The 19315-nt window shown below is 35.6% G+C and overlaps 1 protein-coding gene across 1 annotated transcript in view; it reads right to left on the reverse strand.

Moving 5' to 3' along the window:
* LOC114327320 (YLP motif-containing protein 1) overlaps positions 1-19315 on the reverse strand; it is an 87733-nt gene that overhangs the window by 39278 nt on the left and 29140 nt on the right. The window contains exon 4 of the mRNA XM_028275908.2: positions 17461-17721. Coding sequence (XP_028131709.2) covers positions 17461-17721 — 261 coding nt within the window. The remainder of the gene's footprint in view (positions 1-17460; positions 17722-19315) is intronic.

The raw sequence follows: 19315 nt of genomic DNA on the forward strand, positions 1-19315 counted from the left end.
GAAAAGTAGTAAGAGCAAAAGGAACAAATGAGTCCGCGTACCCTCCCTACCGTTTCCTTCACTACCCAAGCCTTTTGCTCTAATTTTCCGCGGAATTTATCATTTAGCCTTCTTTCTTCTTCGTTTGGTTACTTCACAACAGGACATTCAGATTGGAAAAATACTTCTCATAGAATGAAGTCACATAAAGAAAGTCAAGCTCACCGACAATGTGTGAAAACACTCATCAACAGGCAGCGCGCAGCGCCTTCGTGGTCGAATTGACAGCTCTTTGGAAATTCAATTTAATAAAGAATAAGATTACTGGATGCAAGTTCTGGAAAAAGTAATCTATGTTGTCAAGTTTCTATCTTCTCGCGGATTAGCGTTTAGAGGTCATACAGAGATCCTTGGTTCAAAAAATAATCAGAACTACTTAGGCATTTTAGGACTACTTGTAGACCAAGATTCTTTTTTAAGCTCTCATTTAGCATGGTAATAAAGGTACTGGAAAACCTTACTTTTCTTCATATATCTGGGAAGAAATAATAGAAGTAATGAGAAAACACGTTTTGAATACAATTGTTGGAGAAATTAAGGAAGCCGAATACTATTTATTAAGTGTCGATTCATTGGGTTTGTCTCATATTGACCAGTTAACTATTATTATGTTAGTTCATCTGATGGTAAAGTGTATGAGCGTTTTCTCACATTCATACACATAAGTAGCCATAGTGAAGAAAATCTTTCTTCTGCTGTTTTAACCTTTTTTTTAAACGACTGTGGCATTGATTTTAAAACGACATGAGGGGACAATCATACGACAATGCAGCAAATATGTCAGACAAATACAATAGTCTCCAGGCTCATTTATCTAAAATTAACAAAGTTGCAATTTACGTTTCTTGTGCAGCAGACACTTAATTTTGTTGGAGTAAGTGCTGCTGAAAGTTGCGCTGGATCAATATCTTATTTTGTGTTTGTTCAGTCCGTGTACGACTTTTTTTCAGCTTCTACCCACCGTTGCGTTGGGAAGTTATGCTTAAATGATTAAATGAAACTCGACTAAGCAATCCCATTCGCCACGATCTAGTCATTAAAAGACCAAGTAGCACTCGATAGAGTTATCCACTTATCTAAGGAATACCGCTAGGAGATGGAGGGGTTATCCGAGGTTTTGGGAGGAGAAGGTACATGTTTCTTTAGGGGCTTCATAGCATGGTTTGCCTATTGGCCTCAATATTCTTAATCTGATTAACTGCACAAAGCAGTTTTTTGATTTTTTCGAAAGATTTTCTGGCCTGTTCTCTTCTCGATCTTATTTCTAGATCCGGATTTAAGCTGCTATCGATCCAACATTCCAAGTAGTTAAATCTATTGACTTCTTCTAAAATGTGCCCATTTATTGTGCAAGGTTGAGGTACGTTTTGGTTTTTTCGGATTGACATCACTTTGGTTTTTTTAATGTTTATTTTCATACCAAACTGCTCACAGGTCGAGTTGGTCTTGTCGATGAGTCGTTGTAGACCCAAGTCGGAATCCGCGATCAACACCGTATCATCGGCGTATCTGATACTGTTGATATTTACGCCATTCACCTTGACTCCATCCTTGGAGTCCTCTAGTGCCTCTTTAAATAGAAACTCGGAATAAAGATTAAACAGCAGAGGCGACAGAACACATCCCTGCCTAACTCCCCTCCTAATTTCTACCTCTGCGCATGTGGAACCCTCGATCCTAACTCTGGAGTTTTGGTTCCAATACAAGTTCTTTAGTAAATTGATGTCTTTTCCATCTAAACCGACTTCTTGCAAAAGTTCTAATAGTAGGTCGTGTCTTACTCTATCAAATGCTTTCTCGAAGTCTATAAAGCACATAAATATATCTTTATGTTGGTCGTAGCATTTTTGCGTGAGAACTAGTAAATTGAAGAGGGCTTCTCTCGTTCCCATGCCGGCTCTGAATCCAAACTGATCGTCTCCGATGATTGTTTCGCACTTTCTATAGATACGATTATGTACGACTTTTAACATGACTTTTACTGCATGACTCATAAGGCTTATCAGACGGAACTCATTGCAGTGTTGTGGGTTTGGTCAACAATGATTGGGGAGATAGAACTCCTTGGAGACAAACTAGAACGAGTAGGAGAATCTAAAAGCATTGGCTCCTACATAAAGCAAAATGAGCCACTAGATCGAGAAATTGTTCACAGGATACACAGGCTGATTAGTTTAACTGTAAGCAAATGAGTGGGTACTCTATGATCTAACAATCGGGGAAAGGTTGAAAGGAAAAATATAGAAGTGTGTGGTGAGACCACCTGCTTTGGTGTACGGCGCCGAAGTGTGACATAAAAAGAAGATTCAGGAAAAGGAGATGAAGTATACTGCAGTTTGGTTTGGTTACGTTAGACGTACAAATGAAAACTATGTGGGAGGTGGGAGGATAGAGCTGTTAGAAGTTGATGGAAGTATGGGTAGAGGAAAACCGAGGAGAGATTGAAGGAGTGTGTGACAGGACACTTATGAGAGAAATGTTTAGGTGCAAAAGACACGATGGACAGAAATGAGTGGCGAAGAAGAGTAAGAAACAGTAACCCTCGAAAAGTGAAAAGCTAAAGAAGACAAAGATGTAGAATTTTTACTTCTTACATCCATCTAAGTTTCCTATTTCTGTATCATGTATTAGTTCTTTTTATTTATTTTGTTTTGTTGATGGTTCAATATAAAGTGCCATTTGAGTGCCGCCATTTTAATATCATATGTTATTCAGAATTGTAGGAAAATGGGTTCTATACCTAGTTCTCTTTTGTGTCCATACCTTATAGTTGATTCTATATTATATTTTATCTTCATCTTCGATGAAAAAGCACATATTTTTTTATTGAAGACAAGTATGTAATTGGACTTCGTCGTTTTCACCCAAAGTGACCGAAAGTAGAACCGGAAGTCGTTATTTGAAATCTTCGTGTAACTTTGCATCGATTGATACACGATTTCACTAATTTTTAGTCACTTTTACTAAACTTTCGATCATAACTGTTTAAACGGAAATAAGTTCAAAACCGGAACTAAAGATTCAACGACTATTCCATACGCTTCGTTTAATATGTCACATGTACTATTTCTGCGACTATAATATGGCACTTCCGGTTAGAACTTGAAAAAGCGTTTGACAGAGTGCGTCACGATAGGCTAAGAGACATTTTTGAAAGAAAAGACATAGATAATAAAGATCTGCGAATAATTCTCAGTTTATATTGGAATCAGAAAGCTAACATCCAAATAGAAAATCAGATATCAAAAGCAATAGAAATACGTAGAGGAGTACGACAGGGATGCATTTTGTCACCACTGCTATTTAATGTATATAGCCAAAGCATCTGCCAGGAAGCCCTTTTGCAAGCAAATGAAGGAATCGTAATAAATGGAGGGGCTGTAAATAATATTCCATACGCGGACGACACTGTCCTATTTACAAGAACAATAGAAGAATTACAACGATTACTTACAAACATAAATATTGCTTGCAACAATTATGGCATAAACATTAATATAAAAAAAACCAAGTATATGGTCTTTAGTAAAATCATGACACAATTGTATAAACGGCATTCAAATTGAAAAAGTATCAAGTTACAAATACTTGGGAACTTTAATAAACGAAGCTAGAGACCAAAACAATGAAATGAAAAAACGTATCTAAATTGCCAGGGCCACCTTAATAAAGATGAGAAAATTCTTCTGCAACAGAGATATAAGCATCCCTCTACGATTAAGAATGCTAAGAGGCTACGTATTTAACACGCTATTATACGGTGTAGAGGCCTGGACTCTCAAATAGAACAACATAAAAAATATTGACAGTTTCGAGATGTGGTGCTACCATCGAAAGCTGGAGATTAGTTGGGTTGAAAGAATCACAAACCTTGAAGTAATACGAAGGATAGGGAGAGATCCAGAAATTTTGTTAACGATAAAACGAAGAAAACTCGAGTATTTGGGTCACCTGATGAGAGGTCATAAATACGCATTACTTCAAAATATAATGCAAGCAAAAATAGAAGGAAAACAGAATCCCGGCCGTAGAAGAAAGTCATGGTTGCGGAATTTGAGAGAGTGGTTTGGCTGCACCACTAACGAACTTTTTAGGTCAGCTGTAAACAAGGTCAGGGTAGCCTTGATGATTTTCAATCTCCGATAGGAGTGGCACAAGAAGAAGGAGTTTAGAACGTTTTAACCGGAAACGATATAAAAACGAAAAGTATATATTTGTTCTCATCTTGCTAAGGCACGTCGAATAATATATCGCTTATACCTTTTCGGTGACTTTAAAACGGTACTTCCGATTGCAACTCTAAAGCCGCAAGTCCGAGGTCAAATTTCTCATCTTTAGTACCATGCTTGGGATATAAGCTTTCATTCGACACCTTATTGATCATTCTACCTGGTATAATGACGGAGGAGGATGTTTACGGACGGACGGATGGACAGACGGACGTTAATAATTCAACTTTGTCACATTTTTCAAAATTGGGTGAAAACAATATAAGAAATATATTTAACAAAAATATTTGCTACGTCTCTGACCCGTACCTTTACGAGAATGTCAAAGGCACTCAAGCTTTGAATCTAAATCGGCATCTTATGTATTCCTCTGAATCCAGAGTATTATCCAGAGAGACTATATCAAGATCTGCCCGAAGCTGAGGTTAAATGGTTATGGCGTAATAAAATATCGCTGGGATTAATAAGCGAACGAAAGTATGTATATGTTACAGTTCAAGTTGATTCTCAGTTAGAGTTGACTCCAACTAGTTAGAGTCAACTCCAACTGAAACGAGCAGTAAAAGTTGATTTTAAAAATTTAAATCAACTTTTACTAGTTGGAGTTGACTCTTCCTGGAGCGATTCAGTAAATGTTGATTAAACGAGAATCTCAAGTGCACTTTTGATGAGTGTGCGTTTCTTTGTTTTAACCGTTTCAACTACTTATTAATATAGTCTGTAACGTCGCCCCCGTTAGGTAAATTATTCTGATTCGATTTTTTGCACAAACTTACTGAAAGAAATACATCCTTATAACAATCCTTATAACAAATACACAGGGTGTCATGCGGTACCGCGGTCGAAAAATTGTTTAACCAATTTTTGTTAACCAAATTTACAAAAATAATTTTTATCTACTCTATCTCATATTATGTAAAGCAGCGGTTCTCAATCTGTGGTACATGTACCACTGGTGGTACATATCATTATTTGCGGTGGTAGATTTTGAGAAAGCGTTCGATAGGATGAAGCACAAGACCTTAATAGATATATTGAACGACATCGGAGTCGACAAAAGAGATTCTAAAATTATAGAGGCTATTTATTGGAATCAGACAGCAATCATAAAGACCAATGGTAATACGTCAAGGCCAATTGAAATACAACGAGGTGTTAGACAGGGTTGTGTGCTATCACCCATACTTTTAACGTCTACTCTGAGGTAATATTTGCGAACTCTTTATCGCACTCTTCAGAAGGAATCAGGATAAACGGTCAGAGAGTAAATAACATCCGCTATGCAGATGACACAGTATATGACTAATTCGGACCATAGTCTGCAGATACTGTTGGATAGGGTTACTGAGAGTTGTGAAAAAATAGGGATGACGATCAATACTGCGAAAACCAAAGTTATAAGAATATCAAGGAAAAAAAATTACCTCTTCCAATAAATATGTGAAACATCAACAGCTTGAACACGTAAGCCAGTACAAATATCTTGGTTGCTGGTTCAACAATCAACTTGATTACGGAGGCCTGGACACAACACAACACTGATGAACAAGTTGGACGCCTTTGAACTCTGGCTTTATAGAAGAGACTTGAAAATACCTTGGACAACCCACACCACTAACGAATATGTTCTGAGAGAAGGTACAGATAGGGAACTGCTAAAAATCATTAAAGTCAGAAAACTTAGCTACCTGGGACACATAATGAGAAACGAAAAGTACCGCCTCACGCAACTGATCATCCAGGGTATGATTGAAGGAAAACGGGGTCCAGGTAGGCGCCAGATTTCATGGCTTAGAAATATCAGAGACTGGACCGGCCTTGATTCAACATCTTTGTTTAGAGCCGTATTGGACAGAGACAGATTTACCAGTGTAGTCGCTAACCTCCACTAAAGGAGAAAGCACCACAACAAGAAGAACTTTCGCCTTGTCATGGTGATGACATGTGAGCAATAAATTACAAAAAAGTTTTAACAGTTTTGTGGTTTGACAGAAGTTTGAATTTTTAAATGTCAAAATGGTGCAATGGTGCATCTCACTCGCACTCACATTGATAACTGCGTCAATACGCTCCTAGCGCTCATTGTTAATAATTAAAAATAACCGCTTAGTAATAAAATAATAACAAAAATTTCTTCAGTATCTTGTAGGGGGGTCGTTAAAATTTTATTTGGTGATGTTGTTCTGAAGCTATTTTCTTGTGGCATTTTTATAATCAAGTATATTCAAATGGGAAATAAGCCACAATTTTACCTAAAATTGTTTAAATAAATTATTAGAAGAATTTTTTACTAAGCAACAATATTTTTGTTTATTTAGTATTATTTTGTATTTTGACAACGACACCCGACTTAGGCGTCAAAACGTCAATAAAATCATTTTTAGGTAAAATTGTGGCTTATTTCCCATTTGAATATACTTGTTTATTTGGTGACTTTCGGACTTTTATTATAATTTTTAACTGAGTTATTAAGCCTTGAAAATGGTCATTTTCGTATTTTGCAAATTTTAAATCGCGTATAACTCGACAACAATCAATTTCAGAGAAAAATCACAAAATTTTTTTTTGCCCAGAATAACCCAAATGATCTAAAAAAAATTGTTCGAAGTGAAAAAATTATTTTTGTGAATTTGTCTAAAAAAAATTGATTAAACAATTTATCGATCAAGGTACTGCCTGGCACCCAGTAGATTTGTTATAAGGACCTCTTTTTGAGTAAGTTTGTGCAAAAAAATCGAATCGGAGTAATTTACCTAACGGGGGCGACGATACAGCCTAGACTAATTTGAACATATTCAGTAACATTTGATTTCTAGAATCGGCTGTTTTTATGAATCAGAATCAACTTTTACTAAATGGCATTGGGAAGAGTATACTTTTCCTAGTTGGAGTCTACTTTTACTAGTAAATGTTGAATATAAATCTTCATTTTATATTTATAATCAACTTTTACTGAAACCAGCCGTTAGAGTTGACTCCAACTAGTTGGAGTCAACTCCAACTGGATAATTAACTTGAACTGTAACATATACATATAGTTTCAAAAGTTATGCATCACCCAAAATTTTCACATTTATAGTTTATAAAAGATATAACGTTGACCAATATTTTTTGTTTTAATAGTGATACTGTTTGTTTTATAAATAAAAAATTAAAAACTGGAGAGGACATCGCATGCATTTTCAATGGGGTCCATGTCTGGAGATATCGCAAGCCACTTCCAATTGCGAATATCCTATATCTCAAGATAGTCATTAACCGCTTACAGGGCTGGGCAAATACTTTTAAGCGCGGGCCAAAATGAAATTTTCAAAATGTCTCCCGGGCCGGATGACTATACCCAGTATGTACACGCTAATGTTTTTGGTGGAGGTTTTTCTCTGCCAAGAAGTTTTTTTGCCAAAAATGTTATAAGTATCATTTTAAAGCATTTGGAGAAAGACATTTGACTGTTAATAATAATAAAATGTCTTTCTGGTGTGTACATGCGAATAATTTGTTCCCAGTAAAATTACGAAATTTTTAATATGGTCCATTATATTAAGCCATAACAAGGATCCAGATAAAAAATGAACTTCAGAAATTCGATCAAGAATAGAGTAATCAAGAGCAGCCTTTTTGAAGATGAGGAAATTTTTGAGTAACCAAAGATTCAATCTGCAAATCTGATATCGGATGGTAAAATGTTATGTCAAGTCAACCATCATAGACGAAATTCAAAGGAGGCAACTGATCTGGTATTGTCATGTCCGATGTCAATGGACGACGACAGGCTGCCAAAACAAATTTCAAAATGGACGCAAAGGAAAAGAAGGAAGAAAGGAACGTCGAAACAATCCTGGCTACGCGGCATTCAGAAGGCAATGTCGGAAAGGAACCTTCACTCTGACGAATGCAACGACCGACGGACGAAGCTGGAAACTGGCAACCGGAAGGCGGAGATCACTATAAAAATCCGTGATAATAATAAAAATGTTATGTCCACTCAATTCTTCTTTATTGGATTGTTAATACTGACTTAATGAAAAAGCTGCAATCTTTTGAGATGTGGCTTTTTAGGGGAATTTTGAAAATACCTTGGACCGATCATATTACGAACGAAATGGTGTTGCACAGAATGGAAAAGGAACAGAGAACTTTTGACCGTCATTAAAAGGAGAAAGACAGCAAGGAGAAAGGGCACATACTTAGAAATGATAACGCAAGTAAGTTGTTGTAAGTTGTTGCAGCAGCTGATTATGAAGGGTAAGATCGAAGAAAAATGGATCCTGGTAGACGACAAATACCCTGGCCGAAAAATATTCGCAACTGGACCGGGTTAAACACACAGACGCTTTTAAGAAAAGCAGAAGATAGATATTCATTATTTATTCGAACCCTAATACTGTTGATTTCAGCAAAATCGCATAAAAGAGATTAAAAACATTAATTTTATTCGAATCCTGAGAAAACTAATAAATATTTTTGAAAAATTACATTATTACCGAGGGTCCAAAGTCCTTTAGAATATAAAAAAGTTTCTTTGAATGATATATTTGAAATTAGAAATCATACTACTCTTTTTTTACCTCTGTGATAAACATTATAGAAGTTTTCAGGGACTTTCGGCCCTCAGTAATAATGTAATATTTCATTCTGCGTTTAAATTTTTAAAAAATACTCATTAGTTTTCTCAGGATTCGAAAAAAATTAATACATTTAAAAAGCATTGCCCCTACGCTCTTAAAAAAAATTTCTTGCGGGATTTCTCAATGGGCCGGATAAAGTAAGCAAAAGGGCCGTATCCGGCCCGCGGGCCGGCTTTTGCCCACCTTTGGCTTAAGTCATATGTGAGCGGGGTTATAATCCATAAATACAAATTTTTTACCCACAGCTCCTCACATGAGGTTCTGAAATCCGTGAGATGACCTCTTGTGGTGCAAAACATGAGTCGAAGACTCTTCAAACCTGACTCTAAAATTCTTCTTCTTATTGTAGCCAACGCCATTCTGACTCCTGTAGCATATCTGAAGTGTCTTTGGGGGCTGGTACAGACATAGAAAAATTGCTCCGAATGGAAAGTCTTATATATCTATTCTATTGCTTATTGGTAACTTGGTGTCCACCAGAGTGAGCTCTTTTCTGTATCGAATTTATCTCCAGAAACCCATTTCTGCCGATAAACTCCCACTATTTCTGCCACGAACCGCTTCCTCAACTTCAACCGGTCTTCTTCAACTTAAGCGATAATTCTTGCATGGGCTAATTCAGAAATTAAATTTTGATTTATTATAAATCACGTTTTCACAAATTTTTCCAGAATAAATTTTTCAAATGTTTACACCTTGGTAAAACCACATCAATTAAATGTATATTTAAATAAAATGAGGCGATCAGAGCAACAGTGGCCTAACCCACAAATTGAGCATTTTTAGATTAATATACCAATAAAAGCAGCAATATTAAGCGCCGGACCTCACTTGCGATTTTCTAGTCGTGCGATTGTTTTGTCGCGAAGATTGAACACATTGTTTCAAATAAAGTCAATCCACGATTATTTAGTCGCAAATGGATTGACTTGTATTTGAAAAAAAGTGTTCAATCTTGGCGACAAACAATCGCGCGACTACAAATCTCAAGTGGAGTCCGGCGCTAAATCTTCGTATTAACAAGGGTCTAAACAACCTTCCTCTATATTTGGCTAAATGGCGCTACATAATTTATCTGAGCGCCTCAAATAAAAAACCAAAAAGCTGAATTTTATATGAAAGAACTTGCTGTGAACCTAGAAGAACTTTCCGTGACTGTGGAAATATAACCTAATAACCCCTTGTTTATTTACTTTGAGGTGTGATTTTTGGGGTTGTTGACATGGTAGGTACCTACCTGCAAAATAATGGATTTTGTTGATATTTACATTATTTTACCTATCAGATGCAACTGACCTACAAACCTACTTTTTTAATCTTTAGATTTTTGAGTTGCGCGTTGTTGCCAGACTTCAATTTGCATATCAAAATGTATTTTCGTTTTTTGGTCAAACGGATCAATTTAGAAAAAAAATGTTATAAGACTTTTTTGCTCTACATGGTGCCTTCTACCTATACCTTTAAGGAACGTACTATTTTCGGGGACACCCTGTATAGTCAGATATGTATAATCCATTAAATAGGGGTGGCAGATGAAGAGGTAAATATAAACCCGTTTGTTTGTGGGGTCGCTAAAAAGTGTTTCAAAAGATAACAATAACATAAGAATGTTAAAAAAAAGATAAATTATATGAATAAAAATATAATAAAAAACTAAGCCTAATAGTTCAAGTTTATCGTATTCTTACGAGTGTTCAAGTCTTCGGAGCTCTGTAAAATCCAGATAAATTAATATAAAGTTAAACAAATTTGAAATAATAATTATTTTTTTAAAAACTGTCTAAAAATTGCTTTAATGCTCTGATGTGATTTTATTCTAAAATTACCAGAAAAAGGTATAACTCTCAAAACAAAATTTGTTAAAAAATTGGGTTATTTTTGTTTCTAACTTTTTATTTTTCATTTTACGATAAAAAGTAATAAAAGTAAAGTTGTAGAAAATTTAATTAGCTATAAAAGTGGTCTTATAAAATTTTCTGTAGGGTTGCTGGTTTATGAGATATAATGCGAAAACCCTTTGAAACCCTTTGCACCACTTTTTCCAAAATGACGGCCGAGAAACAAGGGTAGCGATCCTACAAAGTTGAACTTAAGCTTATACTAACACCCCCATACACATAAAAAAATAAAACTGCTTCCTCTGAAAAATGCAACTTTAAATGTAACTTTTCAATGGACTATATTTTGTCGGACAGAGTTAGACCCTCGTCAAAATTTTGCGCTAACCTTCGATGGTAGAGACCTCAAGTGAAGACAAAGAAAGCACTTTTAATAAAATACCGGTATAAAATGAGAAATTTCAAAAAAAAATATTTTTATAACGTCCCAAACATTTTTACTTAATTGAGTATACTTGTATTTTTTATCGTTCTTAATAAGAATTAAAAAAAACAACAAAATGAGTAAAACAAGTAAACAAAAACTTTTAGCGAAACACTTTTTACTGACGCAATGTTTTCAGAAAATTTTTGAAGGCCTAATCTTAGCCGACGGCTTGACAGAATAGTCCATTTTATGAGGCCATTCCCGTATGAAAAAGATCTATTTATGTTTTACTCAAAGATTGATAGTTTCCAAGTTACAAGCGATATAAAATCTAAAAAATGCGAAAATACAGATTTTTGAGGCTTTAAAAGCGTAGGCGCAAATATTTTACGGCTATCTCCATTTTTTTTCTTTACATGGCGAATTACGTGTAGTAAATTTCTCATTGGTATAGAAGCTGCAGGAGATGTAAACATTAGTTGACACCGACATTGTCATAAGTAACAAAGAGAGCTATTCCGTCCAGCTTTTGCATATTCCTGGATAACCGTTACTTGTCATCATCATTCTCTTTGCCTTATCCCTATGTGGGGTCGGCTTCCCTAATTGCATTTCTCCACACAATTCTATCCTGGGTCATATCGATATTAATCTCCTTTACCAACATGTCCTGCCTAATCGTCTCCCCCCACGTCTTCTTTGGTCTTCCTCTCCTACTCCTTCCAGGAATCTGCACTTCAGCTACTCTTCGTATTGGATGATTAACGTCTCGACGTTGAATATGACCAAACCATCTCAACCTATGCTCTCTCATTTTGGCATCAATTGGTGCCACACCTAGACTTCCCCTAATATACTCATTTTTAATTTTATCCTTTCTTGTCACTCCACTCATCCATCTAAGCATTCTCATCTCCGCCACATGCATTCGTTGTTCCTCTTTCTTTTTCACTGCCCAACATTCAGTTTCGTACATCATAGCCGGTCTTATGGCTGTTTTATAGAATTTTCCTTTCAGCTTCATTGGAACTTTTCTGTCACACAACACACCACTCGCTTCCTTCCACTTCATCCATCCAGCCCTAATTCTACTGCATGCATCTCCATCTATTTCTCCATTACTCTGTAATACTGATCCCAGGTACTTAAAACTATTGCTTTTTACAATAAGTTCACCATCCAAAAATACCCTTTTATTTGTAGTAACTCCATCTTTAAATGAACATTCCAAATACTCTGTCTTTGTCCTACTAAGTTTTAAAACTTTTTCCTTCAGAGCTCGTGTCCACTGTTCCAGTTTTTGTTCTAAGTCTCTTTCACTATTTCCTACTAACACGACATCATCAGCATACATTAAGCACCATGGAATGTTACCCTGTAGTTTCGCTGTTATCTGGTCCAAAGCTAATGAGAATAAATACGGACTAAGCACCGAGCCTTGGTGCGATCCTACTTTCACATGAAATTTATCAGTCTCTCCCACACCTGCCCTAACACTAGTCGTTACTCCCTCATACATATCTCTCACAATCTTTACATATGCACTAGGGACTCCTTTCTTATTGAGTGCCCACCACAGAATCTCTCGAGGAATTCTATCATATGCTTTCTCAAGATCAATGAATACCATATGAGCGTTTCTTTCTTTACTCCTGTATTTTTCCATCAACTGCCTTATAATGAAAATTGCATCTGTTGTTGATCTGCCCTGCATAAAGCCAAATTGATTCTTGGATATGTCGGTCTCTTCACGTATCCGTCTATCAATTACTCTCTCCCATATTTTCATGGTGTGGCTAAGCAGTTTTATAGCCCTGTTGTTTGTACACTGCTGTATATCTCCCTTGTTTTTGTAGACAGGTACTAGTATACTGCTTCTCCATTCGTCTGGCATTTGTCCAACTTCCATAATTATATTAAATAAACCTGCTAGCCACCTTGTTCGTGTCTCTTCCAATGCTTTCCGTACTTCCCCAGGAATATCATCTGGTCCTACTGCTTTTCCTTTCTTTATTTTTTGAAGCGCTTGAGTCACTTCTTCGTTTGTTATTTTGGTGACCATTGCTGCTACTGTCTCCGTTTACTCCACAGGCTGTCTGTCAAATTCTTCATTTAATAAGCTGTCAAAGTACTTTCTCCATCTCTTTTTGACATCCTTTTCGTGAACTAGTATTTTATTATTTTCATCTCGGATACATCTAATCTGATTAAAATCTTTTGCTTTCTTTGCTCTCTGTTTGCCTATTTTATATATCTTCGTTTCGCCTTCCCTGGTATCAAGTTGATCGTATAGGTTTGAATATGCTTCTGCTTTAGCTTTTGCTACTGCTACTTTCGCTTCCTTTTTCGCCACCATATAGTTTTGAAGATCTGTGTTGGATCTGGTTTCTTGCCACTTTTTATATAATTTTCCCTTCTCTTTTATTTCTCCTTGAACTTCGTTTGGCCACTACCAAGTCTCTTTATCCTCAAACTTTTTTCCTGACGTTTTCCCCAGTATTTCAATAGCAGTCTCTCTAATACTACTGCCCATTTTTGTCCAAATTGTAGTAGGGCTTACGTTCATGTTCCAACATATTTTCTCTACTATTCTTTCCATGAATAGACCTTCTTTCTCTTCTTTTAGCATCCATTACTTGATCTTTTGTGGTTCTCTCCGATATTTTGGTTTAGTTTCACTTTTTACTTCGATGTCCAGAACAAGCAGCTTATGTTGTTGGCTTACTGTCTCACTAACTATTACCTTGCAGTCTTTGCGTTCACGTATGTCTTCTTTCCTTATCATGAAATAGTCTATTTGGGATTGATGTTGTCCACTTTTGTACGTAATAAGTTGAGTTTCTCTCTTTTTAAAGAATGTGTTAACAATCGCCATATCTAGTGCTGTTGCTAATTCAAGCATATCATCTCCAGCTTCATTTACAGTTCCAAAGCCTAATCCCCATGTATTGCTTCGTATCCTGCCTTGGCTTGGCCCACATGTGCATTGTAATCACCTCCTATTATAACTTTCTCCTCTGACGGAATATCACTCAGGACGTCTCCTAATTGGTCATAGAAAGCTCTTCTTTCATTCTCACCTAGACCTGTTTGAGGAGCATACACACACACACAACATTCAATACCTCTTTACCGGTACTTGTATAATCGCTTAAATTGTTTTAATTACCAGAGAACGGCAGTTCTCGCCAGTGGCGCACACCCACACTCCCCTACACGCGACACTATATATGCACGAAATTTTCGATTTTCTAAATTTGACTGAATTGAAAATTGGGCCAACTCCCATCTTAAAGTTCAGGAAAAGACTCACCCATTCATATGTCAACCATCGATTTTGGTCCAAGGTTGTGGATTTTACGGCCCTTCCTATTTAGGATCTGTTTTTCGTTCTCGTCTCCAAAAAAAGTTAGATCCGACCTTTGCGGCTTCTAATAGTACTGATCATTACCTTTCCAACGCATGTCTAATTTTGAAAATCGGTTATACCATTCAAAAGTTTGATCAGACACAGTTTGATCATGGGCACATACCAACCTTGGTCTGTGCCCATTGAACTGACAAGTACCTAGCATTTTCGAGCAGGGAAACATGTTGCTCTATGAGCATGTATTCTATTATATCTAACAACATCGACTTGTAGTCACCATATTATATTAAAATATAATATGTAAACCATATATTATGGGGTTTCCACTTTAAATAGTGTGCTAGTTTCAAACTACTCGCAACAGAATGCACTGAAGATGTTCTGAATTAGAACAAAAACCTTTTGCAATCCATTTGGATGACATTTTAGATAGTTTAGTCCTGTCGCCAGGGGGGGTACAACGGCCTCCTTTATTCAGATGGACTTACCCAAGTTTTCTTCATGTATTTTGACCCGTAGAATACGAATTTTTTGGGTAACAGTTGATCCCGATGTCGATAAGATTGTTATTGACCAAGAACTTGAGGAATTACATAACCGCGATCTCTCGCAAAACAAAACATTTTTTGGTATTTTTTGGGTCATTCTAAGCAGAACATGTTTCTACAATTTTTTTCGTAGGATGGCTAGTTTTCGAGATAACCGCGGTTGAACTTTCAAAAAATCGAAAAATTGCAATTTTTGAACCCGAATAACTTTTGATTAAAAAATAAAATAGCCAGTCTGCTTACCGCATTTGAAAGTTTAAGTCAAATTATATCGGTTTTAATTATTTGCATTGCTAAAAATTTATTTTTTTATTGTTTAACAAAGCTATAAACACATAGTGTTTCCCGTGCCTTTACATGCATTTTAACGCATGCTACGTAGAAATAGCCTCGATTGCACTAGTACCTATTCTACCTACTCGTTAGATTTTAAATGAGAAATCATAGAAAACATCACTCACGCACTAGGTGTTTGTAGCTTTGTTTAACAATAACACAATAAATTTTTAGCAATGCAAATAATCAAAACCGATATAATTTGACTTGAACTTTCAAAGGCGCTAAGCAGAATTGCTATTTTACTTTTTAATCAAAAGTTATTCGGGTTTAAAAATTGCAGTTTTTCGATTTTTTGAAAGTTCAACCGCGTTTATCTCGAAAACTGAGCATCCTACGGGAAAACTTGTTAGAACATTTTTTACTTAGAATGACCCAAAAAATACAAAAAAATGTTTTGTTTTGTGAGAAACCTCTGTTATGTAATTCCTCAAGTTCTTGGTCAATAACAATCTTATCGACATCCGGATCAACTGTTACCCAAAAAATTCGTATTCTACGGGTCAAAATACATGAAAAAACTTGGGTAAGTCCATCTGAATAAAGGAGGCCGTTGTACCCCCCCTGGAGACAGGACTAGTTTTTAATAAACGATTTTATACCAGAATACAATTTGAAGTTTTTACTTCTGTATGAGTTTTTTAAATTCTGGTATACATACTAGTGATGTAACGAATGTCGTTTTTTGAACATTCGCGAATACGAATGCGAATATCTAATAACGACATTCGCGAATGCGGATGCGAATGTTCATTTTTTTTAATTTGTTTCTATTTTTGAAATGTTTTCTAAATTTATAATGAAAAGTTAATTAATACTTAGTATAAATCAATCTGAATCTTAAGCTTTATTGCATTTTACCAAATAATAAAACAACATGAATCCTCATAATCTGATTATACGAGGTTAAGTTACCTTTTTTTAATAAAAAAAGATGAAAAAGAGAATTGTTTTTTAATTTTATTAATCTAACGTTATTTTAAAATTATTTTTTCTCTGATATTCATATTCGCAAAACATTCGCACAAATTTTGCGAATGCGAAAGCGAATGCGAATGTGCAAAAAGATGCGGATATTCGCGAATGCGAATGCGAATACGAATATTCGTTACATCACTAATACCGTTGATTGAAATATTACACTGGTTTACATACATAAATACAGCCAACATGCTAATACATACAGCCAACTATTGGGATTTTCCCATTGATTTTATTTTAATTAATTGTATTTTGCTTGTAGTACTGCATTTGAATAATTAATTTTATTTACTTCATACCGACAATGTTTAGGACTAATATAATTGGCCAATATAATTAAAAGTGCTAAAAATGTTGCTGAGCTATGAAACCAGGTGTCGCTTTTCCGAACTTTCACGGTCCCAATAGCGAATGTTCGATTTGGAAAATATCACCACGGACATGTTGTTCATTTTTTTCGAATCCCGGGTAAAACTAATACATATTTTTAAAAAATTTAAACGCAAAATGAAAGACTACGTTATTACCGAGGGCCGAAAGTCCCTTAGAACAAACATAAAGATCCTTTTAAATGGGAATCGAGTGGACGCGCCTAATTAACAATTAAAAACCAACGGTCTAAATTGAAATAAGCCCCTATTACGCCTTAGAATCTTAAAACTGAATGTTTAAACTTCAATTTAGGCCCTTGACAACCTCAAATGTAATAATTTACATAATATGAATTTCCAAGCTTAGAAAATGCGTATTTTTGCATTTTCAGATATTATATCGCTTATAACTCGAAAACTATCAACTTTTGAGAAAAATAATATGACACCGTTTTTGTTTAAAATATCCCAAAAAACTTAAAAAAATATTTTCAGGGGCAAAAAGGGTAATCTTTTTAATTTGTCTTAAAACATTGTTTAAACAATTTCTGTCCGAAAATTTCGCCCGGCGCCCTTCTGATTTGTGGGGATATTTTTGAACAGGAATCTGCAAAGAAACCGAACCAGAAATTTTTTCATTCGGGAGTGGCCTCACAACATGGACTATAAACGGAAGACAATTTCATGGCTTACCTGTGATACGTAAACTCTGTCGGGGGGCATTCTAGGCGGCATAGGCGGCATGGGCGGCATGGGGGGCAGGGGCACCTCTCTAGCCGTTGAATCTGCGGATCTCACTCCCACAACGCCCGGAGGGACAGGCGGCCTCTTCTTGGGGGTGGCTGGAAGGGATCGAGAGCCAGCGCTTGCAGTCTCCCAATCTTTCAGTAGGGCTTTCAGACGGGCTGTCTCCTGAGCCCTTTCAGACTCGCTTTCGGAGTTGTAGTCTGGACCCTAAGACAATTGAATATTTTAAATGGCTTTAACGTAAATTCCCGATCGATCATTTTTTAACTTAGTTAAGAATGGAAATGCATAATTTTATGGAAAAGTTGACATATTGACATAAAGGAAGTACACATATCGGAGAAGCCTAGGGGTATTTTTATAACATAATATAATATACAGGGTATTTCGTTAAGAATTGCCCATATCGTAAATGGCACAAAATACGAAGGTTTAACCTAAAACACTTAAGTAAAATGTGGCTCCTTACCGAGTTACAGGGTGTTTTATTTAAAAATGTAAAAACTATTTGTACCCAGTACTTTAAAACAATTGAATATATCCTAATAAACTGCCTAACAGCACTCTCAAAGCATTCACAAAGACTACTGGAAGAAATCGCCAAAACTATAACCATACAAGAAGAACAACAAGGCTTCCGGAGAAAAAGATTTATCAAACAGATCAAGTACGTAAATCGTTCAGCTGAACATAGGGAATACACATTGAGATAATTGTAAAATAATATACGGGAAAGAAATATCTACAACTGCGTCTGCGCTGCCATCTTGAGAGCGATTTCGCCGTTTACGGCTCATCAGTCAAGCTATGCAGAACAGACGAAGACATAAAATATTCTTTCCGTATATCCGAGGCCGCTATACACGGATATACATCCGACAAAAAATATATGACAAAAACAAAAATGTTACTTAACTGCACAAATGAATTGTCTTTGTTAATTAGTTGTGACTGGAAAAATTTTTTCCTATACTTTTACAACTTAATAAAAGGATTTTTCTCCTTATATATTCACAATTGGCAATTTAGAGGTAGTCCTTTACAATGTGATATATTAATGGAGTCACTGAAGGTTTTCACCTCCGATTTAGTTGAACCTTCATCGATTTTCATGGAAATTGGTGAGTAGTTAGAAAATACTTCAAGGAACAAAGGTGACATGATGCCAACTTGCGCTTTTACCCTGGGGGTGGATGCCACCCCTTTTCGGGGGTGAATTTTTTTTAATAAAAAAAATACCAGAAATCGGTAGAGGGGTAACTTCTAAGCAAAATTTGTTATATAAAGTTATTAACATAAATCAATACTTTTTGAGTTATTAAATATCAAAAATTTTATTTTTTCTTAAAAAAATGCATGTTTTAAACTGTTTTTCACGTATTATTCAAAAACTGTAAGCTTTTGTAAAAAAACTATTATTAACTAATATTATTTCAAAGTGAGTTATGGGTAATTGAATGTATATTTTTTTCGACGAGTACTCAAATCTAAGTATTCAAGCTTACATAACGGATAAACGATGCATTTTATAGAATATACTTGTTAAGCACTTGTCAAAGTACTTAACCCTTTCGATTTTTTTAGGAAAAAGTGAAAAATAAAACATACGCCATTTCCACAAAAATTAAAATTTGTAGTAATCCTCACAAAAATTTCTTTAGGTTAACATATTTAACGATTTCAACAATTTTCACCGGCTTAGAATGCATATTTTTGAAAAAAAGGTACAATTTAAAAAAATCAGAATTTTTAAAATTATCGTATTTTTCATTTTCTTTTGATAATAATTCCAAAAATACTC

Source organism: Diabrotica virgifera, chromosome 2 (genome assembly GCF_917563875.1).
Source record: "Diabrotica virgifera virgifera chromosome 2, PGI_DIABVI_V3a".
NCBI lineage: Eukaryota > Metazoa > Arthropoda > Insecta > Coleoptera > Chrysomelidae > Diabrotica > Diabrotica virgifera.